Source organism: Echinops telfairi, unplaced genomic scaffold (genome assembly GCF_000313985.2).
Source record: "Echinops telfairi isolate 266 unplaced genomic scaffold, ASM31398v2 ScPeMD7_443;HRSCAF=831, whole genome shotgun sequence".
Lineage (NCBI taxonomy): Eukaryota > Metazoa > Chordata > Mammalia > Afrosoricida > Tenrecidae > Echinops > Echinops telfairi.
Window position 1 is genome coordinate 23741793 of NW_022104341.1, and position 22848 is coordinate 23764640.

The window sequence follows — 22848 nt, forward strand, 5'->3', positions numbered from 1 at the left end:
TGGGTTTTATCTCAAGGTCTGTGATCCACCTTGAGTTTATTCTTGTGCATGGAGTGAGGTAAGGGTCTTGCTTTATTTTTTTGCAGATATCCAGTTTTTCCAGCACCATTTATTGAAGATGGCATCTGCTTCCCATTTAATATTGTTTGGGCCCTTATCAAAGATCAGTTGCCTATATGCTGATTTTTTATTTCTGGGTCTTCAGCTCTTTTCCATTGGTTTGAATATCTGTCATTATGCCAGTACCACACTGTTTTGACTACTGGGAAAGCCCAAATTTTTACCCCAAAAGCATATCCAACAAAGGTTCTTACTCAGATGCTCAAGTAAATAAGTTTGATTGGTTGGTTGGTTTTGTTTTTATCCTCTACCGGTACTGTGGTGTTGATGAAGAATACTGAAAGTCCCATGAACTGCCAGAAGGAAAAACATCTCTCTGTCTTGGAAGAAGGACAGCCAGAATGCCCCTTAGAAGTAGGGACGGTGAGACTTCGTCCCACGTGCTGTGCACGTGTTATCAGAAGAGGCCCGTCCCTGGAGAAGGACATCATGCTTGGTAAAGTGGAGGGGCAGTGAGAAAGAGGAAGACCCTCAACAAGATGGATTGAAACCGCGACTATAACAATGGGCTCAAACTGAGAACAAGTGTGATGATGGTACGGGACTGGGCCGTGTTTTGTTCTGTTGTGCACAGGGTTGCTGTAAGAACAGACTCAATGACACCTGTCAACAACACCAACATGCCTTTATTTCCTTTGGGCTTTTAAAATGCCATTCTTCTTTCGCTTTAGTTACCTCGGATGGGGGGCATTCAATTCCTGTGTCAGGTTCCCACCTTTGATCCTGTTTATAGGATGTTACAAGAACTTACAGAATTTAAAATAAGGCTCTATTAAAAAAAACACAAGAATAAGAAAAGATTGATGAGCACTGTTGTGATGTGAATGGAGAAAGTAAGGAAGAGTTGATGGTTCTAGGATAATCCATAATCTTACACTCTTGTCTGTCTGTCTCTGGTCTAGACCAGGGGTGGGCTAACTGTGGCTTGTGAGCCTTAGCTCTTTTTGGTGCACATATGTGGCTATAAAGTCAGACTGAAAAAAATTTAAAGATATTATTCAGATAACAGTGATTTCACTTGTTTGTAAAAATCTACTTGTGGCTCTTGACTGATATTCACATGATTGTGAGGGGACAGGATGGACTACAGAGTTTGCCAGGCCCTGCTCTAGAAGTCTTCCTGACTGCACTTGCCCCTCTGTGCACCTGTGGCCTGGTATCATGACGCGTCTGGCCGGTCAGCATAGACTGCAATAGGTTTTATAAGCAAACAGCATAGACCAATGGGGAAAATGTTTTTCTCGACTTGTTTTAAAGCCTGAAGCCTTTTAAAAAGACTCCCCGTCTTGGCGTAGGGAGGTTTTAATAATGAAATGCTATAAAAAATGTTGTTGTTGTTGTTGTTTTAGTGGAGACATTGTACAGAATCCTTGTTTTGCAATTGGTGTGTGTGTGTGTGTGTGTGTGTTGTGTTTTCCCTGGTGTATTTTGTGAACATTTTAAAGGTGTTCCATCTGCCAGCCAGTGCCATAAGAAACCCAGCCATGAACCAGCAGCTTCTTCAGGTCTCCTGTCAAGGTTTTGCTGTGTGCCTGTGTTGTGTGAAGCTCATGACAGAGATGGGTGCAATGCCACGTTCTAGATTTTAAGCTCCCTAGGGGGTTACTCTTGGCATGGCCCACAGCCAAGAAAGCTCCCTGGCCCTCTGGTCAAACCGGCAGTGTATTGTTCACCCACCTCTTCCCCACAGCAGCCTGGGAGCAACTGGCAATTCCTGTCTCCGTGGACAGGAAGTCCAGAGCATGAGGAGAAAACGTGGGCTTTGCCCCGTGTCTGATGGCTGCTACGTGGCAGAGATCAGATTCAAACCTACCTAGCCCGACCCCAGAGCCCACAGAGCAGCTCCACTGCGCCGTGGCTGCCTTGTGACCAGGACGTGGCTGTTCGAGCGCGTGACTAAATTGCTTAATGAAGTCCTCACGCTGAAGCCACCAGAGGGATGAGCTAGCTGGGATGGTTCCTGGAATTTGCAGCACACGTTTTGGTTTTGTTTTGATGGCTCATACAACTCTTATCACAATTACACATACATCCACTGTGTCAAGCACATTTGTACATTTGTTGCCATCATCATTCTCAAAATATACGCTTTCTACTTGAGCCCTTGGTGTCAGCTCCTCATTTTTCCCCTCTCTCCCCAACCCCATCCCTTATGAACTCTTGATAATTTATAAATTACTATTATTTTGTCATATCTTACACCGTCCGACGTCTCCCTTCACCCGCTTTTCTGTTGTCCATCCCCCAGGGAGGAGGTTATATGTAGATCCTTGTAATCGGTTCCCCCTTTCTCCCCCACCTTCCCTCCACCCTCCCGTGCAGCACACGTGTTAGGAGACTCGCTGGCCGTTCTGACTCGCTCCCTGGTTTCTTTTCATTTTGCACTCCAACCTCTCACTCAGCAGCAACCTGTGAGATTAACCAGCTGCCCTGCCCTCGGGGCATCTCCCTGGATTGTAATGGACAGCACTTTGAAAGTGAGTGTCCCTCACGAGTATGAGTGCCCTGCTCCTGTTCCTACCAACCCTTCCCACAGCATAAGACGCCCAGCCTTGTTTCAGGGGCCTTTGGGTGGGGGCAGGGGGCACGCCCTGTTTTAAAGATCCCCGAGCACAGTGGGCTGGCTGAATGGCATCAGGCAGCCAGTAGACAGCAGTAGGTGAGTGACTTGCAAGGCGGCATGGCACTTACACTCCCTGGCAGCAGTCTCTCTCAGACTCAGGAAGTGTACCTTACCTTAATCCTGGTGAAGATCATTGCACTCAGGCTCTAACATGGACTGCCCATCTTACAGAACTTTACTGTAAAGCTTGCCCCGAGCAGCCCTGCCAGGAAGTTGAGTGGCACATGGATGTTGTTTGTCTTACTTGCCACCTCTTGGCAACCCTGGTAGCATCGTGGTTGCATGTTGGGCTGCGATCAGCAAGGTCAGCAGTTCAAAACCACCAGTCGATGCTCCATGGGAGAAAGATGGGGCTTTCTACTCTTGTAACAGTTATAGTCTCAAAAACTCACAGGGGCAGTTCTGTAGGGCTACTCTGAGTCTCTGAGTTGGCATCAACTCGATGGCAGCAAATTTGGGTTTGTTTTTTTATTGGAATTGTGGGTTAGCTATGGGCTTGCTAACTGCAAGGTCAGCAGTTCAAACTCACCAGCCATTCTGGGGAGGAAGATGAGGCTGTCTGCTCCTGTGAAGTTTACAGTCTTAGAAACCCTGTATAGCGTTGGTGTGAGTCAGAGTCAGCTCGATGGCAGTAGATTTGGTTTTGGTTTATTCCCTTTAAAAATGTACGCTGGTGGTGTGATGGGTTAAGCATTGGGCTGCAGGCTACAGGTGCTTGGTTCAACCCCACCCGATGCTCTGTGGGAGGAAGGTGAGGCGGCTGCTTCCATAAAGATGTCTAGTCTCTGAAACCCCAGGAGCACTCCACGCTGTATGGATGCTTTGGGCTAGAATGACTCTCGGGCAGCCTTCCTTTGGAAGGCTCCTAAAGAGGACCTGAGAACCTGCCGCCCCAAACAGAAGATGCTGGGCTGCGGCCCAGCAATGCCCTCAGCGGCCTTTGTGGGTGGAGGGAAGAATGTAACAGTCAAAAGAGCCACTGTTCGTCCTGAAAGAATATCAGCCAGGCAGATGCCACAAAGACTCTCTCCCCGCTTCAGCCCCAAGACTCATCTTGTGGCATTTGCTGGGAGGCAGCCCCAGGCCGAGAGACCAAGAATAACCACAGCAGCAAGCTTTCGTGCAGGACTTGCCTCGTCCCAAGTGCTCTGCGGACCTTGCCTCACTTAATCCTGACTATAACCCGATCGATGGTTAGGAAGCTAAGGCACAGAGAGTTGAAATAATGATCCCCAGGTCCCTGAGGTAGGGAGTGGTAGAGCCAGGATTCAAGCCTAAGCAGTCTGGTCTCAAGACATGCCCTCAGTCACGGTCCTTTCCGACAGCCCATCCTATTTACAATGAAAGAGAAATAAGTACCATTGGCATCAAGTCAACTCCCAACTCCTGGCGACAAGGGGTGTGTCAGTGTAGAACTGTGCTCCGCAGGGTTGTCAGTGGTGGTTGCTCCAAAACAGGTCACCAGGCCTTTCTTCTGAGGCACCTCTGTGTACAGCAGAACCTCCAGCCCTCAGTTCGCAGTCACGTGCATTAACTCTTTGTGCCACCCAGGGTCTCCTTGTTTACAGTAGGGCAAAACTTACTATTTGTTTGGTTTTTTTAATCATTTTATTGGGGGCTCATACAACTCTTATCATCATCCACAAATACATCCACTGTGTCAAGCACATTGGTACATTTTTGGCCATCATCATTCTGCAAACATATGCTTTCTACTTGAGCCCTTGGTATCAGCTCCCCATTTTCCCCCTCCCTCCTCACCCCCTCCCTCACGAACCCTTGATAATTTATAAATTATTGTTATTTTTTCATGTCTTACACTGCCCAACGTCTCCCTTCACCCACTTTTCTGTTGTCCATCCCCCGGGGGGGGTGTTATATGGAGATCATTGTGATCAGTGTCCCCTTTCTCCCCCACCTTCCCCTCCACCCTCCCACTCTCACCACTGCCATCAAGTCGATGCTGACTCATAGCATCCCTGTAGTACAGGTAGAACTGCCCCTGTGTATGTCCGAGGCGGTCACCCTTTAAGGGAGTAGAGAGGCTGAGAAGCCACTCCGGATGAGTTGGGGTGGGCTGCTGGACCCCACAGTGGTTTTGAGCAGGACGAGAGAATGACTGGCCTCTGGTGGGCCACCAGTAGCCACAACTCCTCCCGTTCTTTCCTCCCGCAGCACACACAAGCTGGTGGGCCCTGTTTGAAGAACGCTAGCCCCCTTCTTGTAGCAAAAGCAGAGGTGTCCAGACTCTGGTGTGTCCAAGAGCCCCCCAAGCAGCTTGTGTAAGGTGCACGCTTCTGAACTCTCCACTGGATCCGGATTTGGTAGGAATCTTCATTTTTGACAGGTGCCCCGGTGAATGTGATGTGGAGGCTTGTGAACCACACTTGGAGAAACACTAGCTCTGTGGCTCAAATGGTGTCCTCTCTGAATAGAACTGAGATCAACTCGATGTGTTCCCAAGAGCCCACCAATGTGCCTGTCTGTCACAGGAGGAGTTATTAGTGCAGCCAAATACGTTTAACAAAACTCAAAGATTTGCTGGGAGGACGAGGAGGCGGGGATGGATAGGCACAGTTAAGCATGATGTCAATAAGAATCTCAAAGAAAAATTAACAACTGATTCTGACAAACAGTGTGCTTCGACTTCTACAGCTGATGGAGTCAGGCACACCCTTGCTCGGACGGCCGCCTTTGAAAGCCTCTGCGCACCCGGAAGCACAGGGCTCCCAATGGGCCCAGACAGGTCACTCAGTGCTGAATCCAAGCGTGGTCTTGCTCTTTCCCCCACCAAGAGTCTCCCACTCACTGCCGTTGAGTCAGCCGAAGCCAACTCTCAGCAACCCTCCGGGACAGGGTAGAGCTGCCCTGGGCATCTGCGGCTGCCCTCTGTACGGGAGTGGACAGTGCCATCTTTCTCCCATGAGGAGCTGGTGGTTTCTAGCCGCTGACCTTGTGGGCAGCAGCCCAGTGCTTAACCACTGCACCACCAGGGCTCCTCCATCAAGAGTAGAGCTACCTAGTGGATCTAAAGTGGCAGTTTCTGTCATCTGTCTTCTGTTTCATTGTCTGTCTTCCTATGTGTGTGCCTGCCCCTGCTTCTCTCTCTCTCTCTCTCTCTCTCCACACACACACACACACACACACACACACACACACACACACACACGGAGGGTAAGGGGGGTTGGGGTTTAAAAAAATTCCATGATCTCTTAATTCCATTTTTCCACAAAATTTTTTGAAGCCCCCTGGTATACACATAGGTACAACCAGAATCTCATAAGCAAGATTTTTATGTATCCTTTTGACTCAAATTGAAGGGATCAGATAATATTGTTTAAGAATGTTTAAACCATTTCATACACGAATACTACAAAAACAGTCTGCATACAAAGTTATCGTAATAAAACTGCCTGCCCGTTTTCAGTTCAGCAAGCTAGAAATCGAATGTGCAGGTCCATGTTTTAAAAAGAAATGAGAGAGGGTCACGGGGAAAATATCACTTACCTACTTAAGAGAGGGCTTTGACAGAAGGCAAAAGTTACATAATTGCTTTGCATTCAAGCCAGTTCTTCCTGTTTAAAGAGGATACTCCCTTTTCTTTTGGAAATGTTAACCAGGTCCCTATTTTCTCTGCTAGAAAGCTTTCCTAATCCGTGTTACTCTAGCGGTATGTTAGAGTCTGCCCCTGATTTCTCCACGAAAGCTATAAAAATGCTACTACCAAGCCAGAATTTAACCTGAAACTCCCTAGGCCGTCATATTCCACGGGGCCCTCCTTGACCTCAGTCCTCTGTCCCACTAAGGCTGGAGCCGGCGCAGAGAGGGCCGCCGGGAGCTGAGTCTGTACTCAGCCATGCCTCGCTGTGCCTCGCTGTGCGATTTACCAGGTCGTCGTTCTTGTGTGCTGTGTGCTGTGGAGTGGGTTCCCCCTCACAGCAACCCTGCCGGCCAGAGCAGAAGCTGCTGCACAGGGTCTTCGGGGATGTAATCCTTTGTTATTGTTATTTAAATGAACAGGGATATATTGTTTCACCTTGTTACCAGGACTCATTTAGGTTTTGTTGTAAAATACAGCTTTTATTATTATTGTGAATTGAGGAAGGTTCACAGAGCACATTATCAGTTTATACTCAACAATTCATACACGTTTCCTTTCACCTCATCCATTACAGTCCCCTCCCGTTGCTATGTCCCCTGTGTGTCCTGTTTCTAGCCTGCCTTCTTTCCTAACCCTTTGTACCCTGTCCTTGGATAAATGCTGCCTGTCTGATCGGATGGCTGATGGTTTTAACAGAGGAAGGAGCTTCGTTCAAACCTGACTAAGGGCCATATTTTAGGAATTCTACCCATTTATCTGACCAATAAGCCTGGTCTCTTTTCTGATTGGGGGTTTTATTCCACATTTTTTGTCCCATTCTACCCAGGACCTTCTCATGGGATCCCCTTCAGACTTGCTGGTGGTGAGAGCTGAGCACTCTCTAGTTCCGGTGGTCCCAGGCCCGCCTTGCTCCCTCCTGGAGGCTGATGTCCGCAGGTCCGTTAGCCCTCGGGACTAAATGCTTCCCTGTGTCCTTCGAGTTTCACCGTTGCAGCTGAGCTGGCCGCTCACGAGATTTTAAGACCCAGTTACTGCGCACCAAAGTCAGATGTTGAGCGTTGTATTTGTGGACTGGGTTCGCAAGGCTGTAATCTTTCCAGAAGCAGACTGGCTCTCCTCTCTCCGCAGAGCCACCTGAACCACCCGTGCTCTGGTTAGCAGGGGAGTGCTTCGAGACACCACCACCAGCATTCCTTTCAGATTGCTACCCAACTTCATTTCTCAGTGCATTCATTTCCTTTTGGGAGTGGGGGTGCTGGTAATCCCACTCATCTAAGAAGGCCACTATAAGGCTGAAAGGAGGTATTTTATGCAAAATGACACACTTCTGTAAGCCAGCAAGTAGTTGGTGCCCTGTAAATGCTAATGTCTTATTGTTTCACCTTAGACTGAAGGGAGGGTTTGGTCTTAAGGAAGCCCTGAGCTCCATCTACATGAGCAGTCTGTGGTTTCTGGGAGAGCCACTTACTGGAGTATGTGTACGGCGGGAGGGGCAGGGATGCACAAAAGGGTTTTGAGAAGCAGAAACACAACAACACTGGATTACTGGGGTTCAAGGACCTTCGAGAAAACAGCTCGGAGCATTGAAAAGAAAAAGACCAAGAAGGCAGGAAACGGTCACCTCGACTGTTGTGGCCAGAGAACAGGAAAACGAAAGGATCATTTCCTCCACTGAAAGCAGCAGCCAGCCCTCGGGAAGGGTAGGTAAACAAGGCGTGGTGGGCCTGAGGATGGTCTGTAATGAGCAGGCAAAGCAGCCAGGGCTTGACCAGAGAAAAAGAAAGCAATGTATTTATCGTTTTGTTGTTGTTAATGATGGAATAGACTGGGCATGGACAGCCTCTGAGATCTTTTGCCTACCCTGTCCCTACAGTTGGGGACTCTGCCACCAACACTCAGGAAGTGTGCAAACTGCATAGATGGAGCCTTAGCTCAGTAGATTGTTACCCACAGGCATTGAAGCCACAGTTGGGTGTCCCTAGCTTGGGGACACTGGAGCCTGCTGTCAGGTAACGTCAGTAAAGCATTTGTACTGTTTGCATTCAAATCTAATAAACCAGCAGGGTCACAAGAAGGCTAGGAAGTCTAGTTTCACAGAGGGCCAGAGCGCCAACTTGGTTTAAAATGAGCTAGGGGAGACGTAATCTTCAGGCCATCAGGCTTGATGAAAGCATTGAACCAGAAGTACGTGACGGGGCATCGAAGGTTCTGAGCAGGGGACAGAAGCAGAGGGCACTTGAGCTGCCCTCCATCAGCGGAAATCCAGAAAATCTGCCCGTGGTGGTCGGGCTCCTATCATTACTTATCCTGACAGTCACTTGGAGGTGGCCAGGCAGGGTAAAAATTATGACTGGACCATGAAGTCATAAAATGTCACAGCACTGACAGTGGAAGCATTTCCATCGGCATTCCATCACCCTCAGAGCCCTGTTTCTCACCAGTGTCTTCAGTGACTCTTAGATCTCTTCCTTCAATACGCTCAGTTCTGATCAGATGCTGACTTAGTAATGGTTGAACTTGACCTTTTTATCTTGTTGTACAATGACTGTGTATTCCATCCATCTTTTTATGCCTCCTGTATCATTCAATACTTTGCCCATAGAATCTTGCAATATTGCAACTTGAAACTTGAAACTATTTTTTTCCATTTCTTCAGCTTGAAAAACTGCTGAACATGTTCCCTTTTGTTGTTGTTGCTGTTGTTTTAGCTCCAGGTCTTTGGCACATTTCATTATAATACCTTGCATCCTCTTATTGAGCTTCCCTTGAAAATCTCCTATTTATCTCTTACTCCATCCTTTGTTCTGTTCCCTTTAGCTCCTCGGTGCTCAAGAGCAAGTTTCCATTTTGGCCACTGACAGGAGTGGCGGTTTGCTCTGACAGACCCATGATTCTACCCAGACACGTCTGTGTCCTCAGCGCCCTCCCACATTTTATGGCTCGTTTTTCTCCCACAGTCCATGTGCCCTAGATAGGAAAGTGAGAAAAGGTTGTCCCTGTTCCTTATTGCCCATTTCACTCCTTTCTGAAATGTTTCCTTTCCCTCAAAACACATGTCATCTATCTAACTACCTCTGTGCAATCATTTACCAAACCCCATCACATCTCATTCCTGGAAATTTCCTACCTTATGCTCCCTTCCTCCATGCCGATTTCATACTTAATTCAGTTCCCTTAAAACATTACCCTGAATAAAGCAGTTTGTAATTTTAGAAATGTGTCTAAAAGAACAAAGACTATGTATACCTGGATAAAGGGAAGTAGGGAAGAGGCCAGGTTCATGCACTGGAGTGACTGACGGCTATGTACCAGCATGGAATGAAATAGTGGTATAGTGGAAAAGAAGAACTCAAAGTGCTATGTGTCCAGTGATGACAACAATGGACTTGTAAGAACCCCCGAAGTTCATCAATAGTGACTTGGGCACTTAGGGTTCACTTGGTTGTGCGTTCCTGCTTAGATAGTTAAACACATCATTCCCATCTGCCACACATTCTCTTCCTTACTGCCCTCTACTCTCACTGATCCCAGACAGCCAGCACCATCTTTCCCCCAAGTTCCTGGCCCTCCGACTCCAACCTCCCTGAGGTAGAGCCCCCCCCTGCCCTCCCCCTGCGTTGTCCTCTCTGCTCCCCTGATTACTCTCAGCCTGGGCTCTCCGCCTGTCCTGAGGCTCCAGCCCTCCTCTCCTGGATGAGGCCCCTGACGACGTGTTCTTTCCATGCGCTGTCTCTCTGCTGCCTAATCCTCACCGAGTTTTACCCGGTCTGCTTCCTGTGCTCGTCGGCAGTGCCCTCCCTCAGCCCTGCCTACGGAAATCCCGACTGTTCTGACGTGAGCCCTTCCTTCCCTGACTGCACTTGCTGCCCACCAAATCCTTGTTCTTCCTGTGCGGGGCGGGCTCTTGGCAGCAAATTATCAAATTCCACTCTGGCTGATTGAAAGAGAAAGAATGTGGTGAAAGGAGACTTGAGGGCGCACGGCATCAGCCACTGCTCGGAGAGCTAGAGACGCTGGCGTAGGAAAGCCTGGGGACCAAGTGGGAGCTGAGCACCCAGAACCGTGGCCCGATTCCTCCATAGAGCTGGCTAGGGGGTGGGCTGTGCTGCCTGCCTGAGTGGACAGGACAGCGGGTGCTTCAGCTGCACTGGACGTGGTTACCCTTTCCACCACCCTGCTCCTCTGCACCCGCTCCGTGGCAGTCCAGTCAGTCGCTGGCCCCACACTCCCTGCAAACGGGATGTGTGTGTATGGGAGGGCCGAGTGCTGGAGAGGAATCCTTGCTTTTGCCACCACAGCTCCTCGCCTGAAAGCACTCCAGTGTTCCAGGCAGGAAATAAAGCATAGCAAAAGATCACCTGGCCCATCCACAATCAGTGACAGTTGTTTTATTAAACTTTCTACAACTTCCTTAAATCCTTGAAGCTGCTTCTTTTAACCACGGCCTCAACAAGAACTCTGGAGCTTAGTTCTGGAGCATAGTGCAAAATTAAAACCTTATAAGTCACAGTTTATATACAAAAATGTTCATTACAGCGTGAATTCGAATTGCCGAAAGAACGGAAAAGAGGGCAGGGGAGTAAAAAGGGGAGGGGGGCAGGAGAATATATTCATAGATTATGTGTATATACGAATAAAGCTTATTTAAAATATACATTTTTATGAAGCCCTAAATGGTAAAGGACTACACCAGCATGTTAACACATTAGTGAGATGTCAATGGATACTTTTTCCTTTTCTGTATTTTGCACAATGAGCTGAAGAGTTCGTTTACATTACAAATAGATGGGGGCAGATTGCTTGTGCCACGATTTTATTCTTTGTTCTGTTCTAAGGGTAGTTCTTTTCACCAGCCAAACTCTCATAAACCAAACCAACAGAACAAAATAAACGAATTGCCCTCACGTAAATCCAGCCCGCGGTGGCACACCCGTGGGTGCCACATCAGAACCGTTCACTGAGTTTGAAGGACTGGTTTTACTCAAGGAAATTGCCAGGGCTTTATTACGAGGGCCTCTGGGGAGCCGCAAACCACCAAGCACGTTGGTTAGCAGTCCAGTACTTCACTGTGTGCGTCACTCGGACTTCCTCCTAAAGCGCACCCTGCATTGTTGGCCTTTCCAGCCTGTATTGAGAGCGCCCCTCACAGACTCTTCTATGCCATCGGTACCTCCTTCACCACATTATCACCACCACCACCACCACCACCCCCCCCACACACACACCCTTTATAGTCCAATCCAGACCATCCCTTCCATAGTTAAAAGAAAACCTCCCCCAGGTCCTGCTTAGCTCTTCCAGCTACTACCTTAGCTGGCTCTTCCCCACAGCCTCCACCGCCTCCCCGCCCTCAGGGTCAGCGCACCGGTTCGCTGCAGTGGCCATCGCTGACGTTGGCATTTCTCTTCTCTGCCTCCGTCTTTGTACGTTGACAACCCTGTGGACAAAGATGAAAGCAGATGGCCGAGAGTCTCCCTTTGACTTTCTTTCCTCTTCCAGAAAACACTAAGCTTGACAGGCTCTTCTTCTTGCCTTGGCTCTCCAACACCTCACTGTTTTCTCTCCTCTTCCCCCCGCTGGGTCTCCATCTCCGTGACCCCCAGTCCCACTCACAGGGCCTATTCCAAGGTTTCTGAGATGGTCCATCTTTACAGGAGCAGACACACTCATCTTTTTCCCACCTACCGTCTAGTTAGCACCCCGGTGCTTACCTTACAATAGCCTGTGTCCCGGAAGTGCTGATTTTGATAGAGCCCAGGGATGAAGGCTACAGAACTGGAGCCCACTGCCAGCAATGAGCTGGTTTGGGCAGGCTAGCCTTCATCCCTGGCCCTGGGGGCTCAACTTTGAAACGTCCCGGAAGCTGTGTCCTGTGTTCGTGAACTTACGAGTTAGACTCTGCCCTTGGGATCAGCCTCTTCTGATGGGAGCCTCACCTGGTCTGGCTTTCAGCCTCACCTTCACAGACTCTCTGGATGCCCTCCCTCATCGGCGTCGCCGCAATCTGTGACCTAGAAACCAACCCAGCATCCCCAGGTGCTGGCCCATGTTATGCACATGGGCCTCCTCTCGGGCTAGAAGTGGAGCTGAAACGTGGCTTTTCATCCAGGCAGATGCCGTGTTTCCGCCAGCCGGACTTGACCAGTGGTGACCCAGCCTACAGAATAACAATCCTATTGTAGTCTTTCTGATCCTAGATCTGGCTCTCCTGCCCCCAGGACTTCATATTTATATTAGCCCTGACCTCTTTCCGTCTCCTGGACCCATGACTTACATTACCGTGGGTTGTTCCCTGCCCTCCGGAGGAGGGTGTTTATTGATTTGTTAGTCCATCCAGCAGGCACATAGTGAATGCCTCTGGTTGGCACCGAGGCCGGTTGGAGGGTAGTCGGGGAGGTAGACAAAATAAATAGACCGGTCAGTGAGGATGCTTCTTATTGCCAGTGACAGGAATCCTGATTCAGACTGACTTAAGCAAAAGTGGAATGTATTTTTTCACATACCTGGCAAGTCTAGGGATAGATCTGGTTTCCTTCAAGCACAGCTGGATTTATGGGACTTAAATGCTGCCGTCAGAGCCTGGCCTGCTTTTGTCTCTGCTCTGCTTTGTGATTCTCTAGTGCTCCACGTGACATTAGCAGTGGCAGGTCCACATCTTTTGAGACTTGAGTGCGGTAGAGAAGATGCCTCTCTCAGTAGGCCCAGCAAAGCCCCAGGATGTCTTGTAGCTTCTGGCTGGCGTTGGTGCCCTCCTGACCCTGCGCCTCCGGCACTGGAATTCAGTGCTCTGGTCCCTGAGGTTGTGGAGTCACGTGGCCTCTCTGTAGAGCTTGGTGTGGAGCCAGTTCCCCTCTGAGGCTGACTTGTGCAGGGGATCCAGGGTTCCCAAGAGGAAAAGGTCAATGCATGCAGAGTGGTTGAAAAATGAAAAAGCCACCAGTTACGGTAGTCAGTCACAACACCTTGCAATGAATGTTCCTGGTAGAGTTAGAAACAGGGACAAGCCTGACAAAGGGGATGGTTGACTTCTCTAAGGATTGACAAGGAAGACATCCCCACTCCCTGGCTCCCATTTGCCTCTCTTTGCTTCTTTCTAGCACCGTGTAGTGAAGTAACTGCAGGCTGTGGACTCTCCTCGCAGTGAAAGGCAAGGAGCCCTCTATTAAATGAGTAAGCAGTGGAAATATTAAGACAATTTTTATATTTCTCATAACATTTAAAAGACCAAAAATAAATTAATTAAAAAGACAATGGTAGCCTTCATATTGCTTAATAATACCTTTACTCAAAAATCTCAATACATTTTGTGGTTGTTGTTTTGTCTCTCTGGCATGCTTCCTTGAATAATGAAAAGGCAGTAATCCACTTTTTTTTTGCCTACACTACTGCAAACTCATTTAAAATGTATGCTTCAACAAAAAGAACTTTCCTTAATCTGGGTTTGCCATAAGACATTAGCATTTCTTTCTTTCCTTTTAAAAAAAAATCCTACAGGCTTTATTGCACACAGGGCATGTGTAGTAAGGCACCTCAAAATACAGAAAAACAAGCCCACAATCTTGAATTTCCACTCTTAGCCGGCAGACTCCGGTTCTGCTGTGTGACAATATAACATGCATAGCGTAGCACTGGCATATGTAGATGAGTGCATTTTATTAAAAGGCAGCGAGTATGAACATAGTTTGATGATATTCAAGAGCCAATAGGAAATCCCTCACATTGGATTTTGCTGCAGTTTTTGTTTCGTTTTGTGGCCTGGGCAAGAAGGTTAAGAAAAGAAACTCCAAACAAGCCCACTGCTATCGAGTCAGTTCTGACTTATGGAAACCCTGCAGGGCGGGGTAGAACTGCCCCTTTGAGTTTCTAAGACTGTACCTGTTTACAGGGGTAGAAAGCCTCATTTGTCCTGAGGAGCTAGCGGCTGGTGGTTTCTCGCTGCGGACCTTGCAGTACCAAACACCCATGGTACCTCTCTTGAAAAACCTGACATGAACAGTTTTTTTTTGCAATTTTGAATCCTGAGAGGATTCAGGGTGCGATTGCAGTCTCAGCTCAAGGCAGAGCTAGGCACAGAGGCGAGTAGCAGAACCCTAGAATCTGGAGCTTCCCCACGGGCTAGTTAACTTGTTAGGTGCTGTTGAGTTGATTCCTACTCACAAGGACCCTGTGTGCAACAGACTGAAACACCGCCCTCCTGCACCCTCCTCCCCGCTGGTGTTGTTGTGTTTGAGCCCGTTGTTAGAGCCACTGCATCCATCCATTTTGTCTAGAGTCTTCCTCTTTTTGCTACCCCTGCACTCGCCCAAGCATGATGGCCTTCTCCAGGGACTGATCTCTCCTGACAACATGTCCAAAGAATGTGAGAAGACATCTCGCCATTTTTGCCTCTATGGAGCATTCTGGCTGTACTTCTTCCACGACAGATCCGTCTGTCCGTTTGGCAGTCCATGGTGCTCTCAGTATTCTTCACCAGCACCATAGTTCAAATGCATCAATTTTTCTTCAGTCTTATTAAATTTCTTCTTATTAAATGTCCAATTTTCACATGCATATGAGGTGATTGAAAATACCATGGCTTGGTTTGCATGAGGAGCAAACTTCCTTTTGGTGGGATATGCAGAACTTGGGATGTGTGTGTATATATAAATATATATTTAAACATATATAATACTGACTTTAAAAAAAATCAAAATTTCCCTGACATACATTTTTTTAAATCTGTGCCCCGGAAATGTGTTTTCAGAGAGAATCTTATTTTCATACTCAGACTTTGTATCATCACTCATTTGTCTAAGAGCGCTTTGTTACGGCATGGGCCTGTCCTGAGACGTGAAGTATCACACAGCACCTATATAAAGACTGGCTGGTTCCCTCACCCTACCTGGACCTCCCCCAACTCCCTAACACTTATTAATTTATGAAACTGATTTTCTCAGCACAGTTTTATGTGTCCATTGGATTACAAACTTTATTTAAAAATACAAAACACACACACACACAAAGAAAATACCATGGTTTAGGTCAGGTACACCATAGTCCTCCAAGTAACAGCCTTGCTTTTCGACACTTTAAAGAGGTCTCGTGCAGCAGAGTTACCCAAGGCAGTGCATTGTTTGATCTCTTGACTGCTGCTTCCATGAACATTGATTGTGGATCCAAGCAAGATGAAATCCTTGACAACTTCAACCTTTTCTCCATTCATTATGATGTTACCTATTGGTCCAGTTGTGAGGATTTTGCTTTTCGTTACGTTGAGTTATAAACCATACTGACGGCTGAAATCCTTGACCTTCATTAGCAAATGCTTCAAGTGTTCCTCATTGTCAGCAAGCAGTTATCTTTTCGTATTGAAGGTGGTTAAGAAGCCTTTCTCCCGTCTTGATGCCCCATTCTTCTTCATAGAAGCCAGCTTCTCTGGTTATTTGTTCAGCGTACAGATTCATTAAGTATGGTGAGAATACAATCCTGATGCACATTTTCCTGATTTTAAACCATGCTATCTTCTCTTATTCTGCTCACAAAACTGCCTCTTGCTCCATGTATAGGCTCCACATGAGCAACATTAAGTATTCTGGGATTCCCATTCTTCTCCAGGTTATCCATAGTTTCCTATGATCCACAGTCGAATGCCTTTGCATAGTAAATGAAACACAAGTAAACATATTTCTGGTATTCTCTACTTTCAGCCAAGATCCATCTGATATGAGCAGTGCCATCCTTTGTTCCATGTCCTCTTCTAAGTCCAGCCCGAATCTCTGGCTGCTGCCTGTCAATGTCCTGCTTCAACTGTTGGATGATTTCCAGAAAAAAAATTTACTTGCGTGTGATAGCAATGATATTGTTCTATTGTTTGAGCCTACTGTGGGTCACCTTGCTTGGAATGGTTAAATTATGGAACTCTTCCAGTCTGTTGGCCAAGTGCCTATCTTACAAATTTCTTGGCTTAGACGAGTGAGGACTTCCAGTATTTTCAATTGAAATACATTTCAATTGGTATTTCATCAATTCCTGGAGCCTTGTTTTTGGCTAATGATTTCAGTATATTTTGGTTTTCTTCCTTCAGTACCTTGGTTCTTGCTCAGATGCTACCTCTTAAAGTAGTTAAATGTCAGCTACTTCTTTTTAGTACAAAAGCTGTATTCTTTCCTTCTATCTTCTTTTGATGCTTCCTGCATCATTCGATATTTCTGAGAGGTTTTCAGTAACCGAGATTGTGTGTCAGTGCTATCCATGAGGTTTTCGGTGGCTATTTCTTCTGAAGTAGACGGCCACCTTCTTCATACTCTGTTCTTAATCTGGAAGCTCTGCTGAAACTTGTTCACTTTGGGTGACCCTGCTAGCATTTGAAATACCAGTGACCTAGCTTCCAGCATCACAGCGACACACATGTCACCGCAGTGCGACAACCTGACAGACAAGTGGTGGCTAGCCGCAGAGGCAAACTGAGCCGAAGTCCTGTAGCTCCTCCACCTCCTGTGATCAAGCGACATGCCCGAATAGCTCTGTGCTTCAGTGTCCTCGTCTGTTAATAAAGCTTCCCCCAGATGATTGCTGTGAGAGCCATCTAAAGGATACATGTAAAACATTCCACACAATGCCTGGCCCAGGGTGCTGTTGATAAGTAGGAGCAGGAGAGAGGTTGTGGTGGTGATTGGCGTGGCTGATGTTCCCTAAGGTCACAGAACTGTCACAGTTTCATTCCAGACCAAACCCATTGCCACTGGGTTGATCCCAACTCATAGCGACCCTATGGGATGGGGCAGACCACCTCTGAGGGTTTCTGAGACGTACCTATTTAGAAGGTAGAAAGCCTCTCCCCCTCGGAGCCCCTGGTAGATTTAGTCGCTATGAGTTTAGGAGTAAGATACTGTGCGAAATGTTTTTCTTTCTGAAAATAGTGTTTCTGACTAATAATTCTATGAAATAGAATTCCTTGCAAATGCTCTATGAGTTGAATTAAATTTTTTAAAAATTTCTCTGGTTTAGTTAGTCAACTAAAATTTTTTAACCAGTAGTTTGCTATAAAAATTCCAAATCCAAAGCCAGCCCACTGTCACTGAGTCGATTCTTGCCACATCTTTTCTCCCCTAGAGCAGGCTGATGGCTTTGAACCGCCAACCCTTGATTAGCAGCTGAATCATTTAACCATAAAATTACCAGGGCTCCTTCTCTAAACGTGAACGTTAAAACTAAAAAAAAAAAAAAAGTTTAATTTAAAAAATTATACATATATATGTGTGTGTGTGTGTGTGTGTGTGTGTGTGTGTGTGTGTGAACTCACTTGTATTACGAGCACAGACTAAACCCCTCTGAAAGAACATTGCGTTCGTGTGGCAGCCTCCTTTCACAGTCCTCGCTTGTTGGGTGATGTTGTCAGTGCCTGCAAGTTGATTCCGACCCTAGCAACCTGTGCACACAAAGGAAGCCCGCGTGGCCCTGCACCAGCCTCCCAGTTGTTCCTGGCCTCCGCCCATTGTTGCACTCCCTGTCTCCATCCAGCTTACTGAGGGCCGCCCGCCTTTTCTCTGCCCTTCCACATTTGCTGGATTGAACCCCTAAAATGACTCCACATCCCACAAAGCACTGTAATTAGTCCTTTGAAGATACTTCCTCCTACATCTTACATGCCAGTGCTCCCATGAGTCTAAAACTCGTGCTGAAAAACCAAGAAGAACAGCTTGATACATGAAAGAAAGCCTGGTGACTCTCCGCTGATTTCATCTGTTGTTCTAGAACGTGTGTAACATTCATGGTCCCCAGGGTGGTTGGAGTAAAGCAACCGGGTCCTGTCAGTGAGTGTGCACTGAGTCCCCGGCACTGTGCTAGGCACCTCCTGTCACTCAGGGAGGCTGTCCATGCAGCTAACTGATGTAACCCAGACACACAGGGGAAAGAACAGGAGCCCAGGTGCTGACCCAAGGAAGAATTCACAACTTTTTGAAACTCTGTAAGATTGGACTGTTTTTAATGCACAATGGCTCATTTAAATTGGCAGTCTGTATTTAAATTTTTAATCTGACCTTCAACTTTTTTTTCCAGGTGTTGTGTAATGGACCAGGAACATGTGTTCCTGTCTGTCTCTCGGCCCTTCTCCTGGGGCTACTCGGAGTAAAGAAAGTGATCATTGTCTACGTTGAAAGTCTCTGCCGAGTGGAAACTTTATCCTTGTCCGGAAAGATTTTGTACTTCCTCTCAGATTACTTCATTGTTCAATGGCCGACGCTCAAGGAGAAATATCCCAAATCAGTGTACCTTGGACGAATTGTTTGACAATAATATTCATTGTAATTCAAAACAAAACAAACACACGCACAAAACTGTGTGTTTCGTAAATAGGCTTCTGTGTGTCCTGAGAATGATTAGTAAGCAGGAGTGAAATGTGTACAGATACTGCACTGATGAAACAGACGAGACGTCTCCTTTAAAAACAAACATCAATAAACAGCTGGCATTAAGTGCTTATGCCTCCTGTACGATGATGAATTACCTTATCTAAAAGGTAAAGGGGCTTAAAAGAAAATTGTGGAAAAGTTTGGTTTTCTTTCCATGAACTTTTTGAAGCCTTCTCCTAAGATCCTTGAACGTCCTGGACAAGTGAAGTGACTATGTTTTGTAAAAACAGGAATTTGTACAAGTAAGGGGGGCTCCAGCTACCCTCAGCAAAGAAGGTGGAGCATGTTTTCATCTGAAATCAAGGAGGCTTGAACCGAGTCTGCCACGAAGCTCAGACAAGAACGTGCGCCTGGACGCAGCCGGGGCACCCTAGACGGCAAGCCCGTCTGCTCTCAGGAGGGCTGCGCAGACCAGGGGGCAGTGGAAGAGGTGCACTGGGACATGCGGACCTCTCACAAGGCCTAATTTCATTTGAATCCTTTATGGTTTAAATAAATTGTTATAACCAAACGATGGTATAACCAATTCATTATCTGGTTGTTATAAATTGGTAGCTGTAATAAAGATACCTTCTGTGAATTCTGAGTTGCTGAGAGTCAACAGAAGTTAGTGTCTGCTTCTCTGTCAGTCTGAAAGACTGTGTCCTTTTAACTTGGGTGCTCTGACTTAGCCCTGGGTGGTTAGGGAATAAGAAAGACGAAGCTGGTAGGTCCAAACGAGAGACAATCAGGTAGGCTCCCAAACATGTGGCCAGTGCCCACTGAGGTAGCCCTGGGTGGCTGGGACAGGAGACAGAATAGGCCAGCTGGCCTGAAGTGGAGGGAATTATGTAGACTCCCCAGCTTGCAGCTGGTACCTATTAGCCCCATGTGGCTGGAGCCAAGAGAGAGTGTCACTTGGAATGACTGGTAACAAGGATAGAGGAGCAGAAAGGTGAAGACTGGATCCGTTTTCAGGTGAAAATTGGATTGATACTGATCCTTCCCAGGAACTTAGCACTGAAGGTGTAATTTGCCCTCCGTGTTCCTTGTTTAATGCAGTAAGCAATGAGGATGGGATTTCTTAGAACGGCCCTAATCCATAGAGACAGAAACATGGGAAGAGATAGGGTGAGTGATCTAGGAATGAGAAGTGTTTTATTCGTGGATGATCCTTTGGTTATGATCTGTAATGGCTAAAATGAAAGTAAGACATGAGCTGAGTCTGGATTCCGGGTGATTCAGGAATGTGATGGGGAAAATCTTGAGGCAAGGCTAAGGCTCGATTTTTGCTAGCATGAGCCGCAGACTTGGAACTGTTTTCAAGGGGAAGCAAGGAAGAAAGAGAGAAGCCAGATAGAATTCTCTCTTTGGCAAATGTGTCTGCACGAAGGAGGGCTAATGAAGACATTCCCAAATAAACAAAAGCTGAAAGAGTTCACTAAAAGTAGACTCACCAACTATAAATGCTAAAGGAAGACCCTCAGATGAAAAGGATATGATACTAGATAATAACATAAACCTGTTCAGACAAAACAAGATCCTCAATAAAGATAATTTCATCAGTAAATATAAGGGCCAGTTTATGATTTCTTTGATCATAATTCTAGTTGTTATGCCTCCATTTTATCTAACAAATACAAGGGGGTGTCCCACCCTCCTAAAAATAATAGAAAAAAGCTCAGCTGGGGGGAGTTTTCTTAGTACACATTATTCCCTGCTAGGCGAGCATCAAGCAACTCCCTCTGAGTTAGTGCACCCAGTGGCTTTGCCTGGGAAGGTTCTCTCTGGTCACAGTGAATTTTTTCGTGAAAGCAGTTTCGCTCAAACCTCATTTTTTGTGACGGCTGATTTAAGAGAACAGTGTGTGGCTGTGAATTTTTGTTTCCTGCTCGGGAAAAATGCCAGAGAAATTGTTGTAATATTGAACACAACTTACAAGGACAGCACTATGGGAAAAACTGAAGTATATGAGTGGCTTCCTCATTTCAGAAAAGGTGAAATATCAGTTGATGACAAACCTCTTTCTGGATGTCTGTCAACTTCCCGAACGGATAAAAATATCCACACATAATGTACTTGGCATTTGTTCCACCAGGTCAGACTGTTAATCAAGCTTCTATTTAAAGAAGCTGAAAAGATTACATAACAGTATGCAACAAAAACCTGATTTGTGGCAGACGGGGGACTGGTTTTGCCACCACTGCAATGCACCTGCTCATGCAGTGATCTCCGTGCACCAGTTTTTGGCAAAAAACAGGATGTCTCTTTTTCCCCCATGCACCTTACTCACCTTGCCTCTCTCCATATGACTTCTTTTTGTTTCTGAGAATGCAGAGGGACATGAAAGGACAGTAATTTGACAACGTAGAAGACGTGAAGAAAAATCAAGGGAGGTGCTGTCAGCCATCCAAACAGATGAGTTTGAAAAATGTTTCCAAGAATGGACTCACAGATTTGACACATGTATTAAGTGTAAAGGAGAGTACTTTGAGGGTGATAAGGTTGTTTTCTGAAAAAATTTAAATACATAGCTTTGAAAAAAAATTCCGGGTTTTTTTGGGTACTCCCTCATACATTAAGTATAAACTTGTTATTGACATGTTATGTAAATGATGTAAAAAGAATTGTGTTGTTGAAGTAGGCTGTTAAAAATTTAGGATATTTACTGGAATCCACAAGGGTAAATACAAAGAAACATTTCAAAACATCTATCTATGTATATCTTTATATATATGCAAATGAGAAGAAAATAAAAAATGGTTCACTATTTTTTCTTTAATTAACTAAATACAGAGTAGAGCATCATTCATGGATATCAAGGACCAAAAAAAGGCATATGACTTGCAACAATACAAATAACAAAATGCCAGATGTAAATCCTTCCTTATCAGAAATTACATGTTAATGGATAAACTTTCAAATCAAAAGATAGGCATTAACCCAATAGATTAAAATGCATGGTCCACCTGTACAATGTCTCTGAAAAAATACACTTATACTCAGAAACACCATTAGGTTGAATGGATGGGGAGGAAAATAAACATCTATGTATTCTATGCAAATGTGATTATTATGCAAATAGTAATGGAAAGAGAGCTAGAGTGTGCATACTAGAGCTCTGGTGGCATAGTGGGTTTCCCATTGGGCTGCTAACCTCAAGGTCTTCAGTTAGTAAACAGCAGATGCCCCACCAGAGAGAGAGAGAGGCTTTACTCATATTAAGGTTTACTTTCATGGAAACCCACAGAGACAGTTCTGTTCTCTCCTATAGAGTTGCTGTGAGAGAGGGTTGACTCAATGGCAGTCAGTTTGGTGAGCATACTAATATCAGATAAAACAGACTTTTAAGTAAAAATCCATTACAAAAGACAAGGGGATAATAATAACAAGGGCTGGGGGGTGGGGTAGGATTGGGAAGGGAGAGGATAAAGGGGAGCTGATATCAAGGAGTTCAAGAAAAAAGAAAATGTTTGGAAACTGATTGTGGTAGCAACTGTACAATTATGCTTAGCCTAAGTGAAGTATGGATTGTTATGATATCTGTATGAACTCCCTATAAAAGGATTAATTAAGAGAGGGGGGGAATTATATAGTAGTAAATGTGACAATTCATGAAGACATAAGAATTATAAAAATATTTTCACCTGAGATCAGAGCCCCAAAACATATTAAGCAAGTTCTGACAGAATTAAAGGGAGAACCCCAATCTCCTGTGTCACTCCATGACTTTGTGGCTGATTATGGTGTCTTCTCATGTTGTCCAAGGCCTGGCCAGAGACTGTCAGGGGTAGCCAGAGCTGTCCCATCCACCTGCCTCCTGCTCTGTCTTTGTCTCCCTTGAATAAAGCACTTATGCCCTCAACACACACATACACACCAGGTGTTGTTGCTGAGTTGTTTGCAATTAACAAAAACTAAAAGGAGAAATAGCACTATAATAATAAAGATACCAACGCACTATTTTCAATAATGAATAATACATCTATAAATAAGATCAATAAGGAAATAGAAGATTTCAACAACACTATACATCAATTAGACCAAACAGAAGAGTCCATTCAACAATAGCATAATACACATTTTCTCTAGTGCACATGGGTCATTCTCCAAGATAGACCATATGCTAAAAT

At 45.9% G+C, this 22848-nt stretch overlaps 1 protein-coding gene across 1 annotated transcript in view; it reads left to right on the top strand.

Moving 5' to 3' along the window:
* The window catches only part of ALG14 (ALG14 UDP-N-acetylglucosaminyltransferase subunit), a 144914-nt gene extending 124418 nt beyond the window's left edge, over positions 1–20496 (top strand). The window contains exon 4 of the mRNA XM_045291956.1: positions 18384–20496. Coding sequence (XP_045147891.1) covers positions 18384–18614 — 231 coding nt within the window. The 3' untranslated portion in view covers positions 18615–20496. The remainder of the gene's footprint in view (positions 1–18383) is intronic.
* The last annotated feature ends 2352 nt before the right edge of the window (positions 20497–22848 follow it).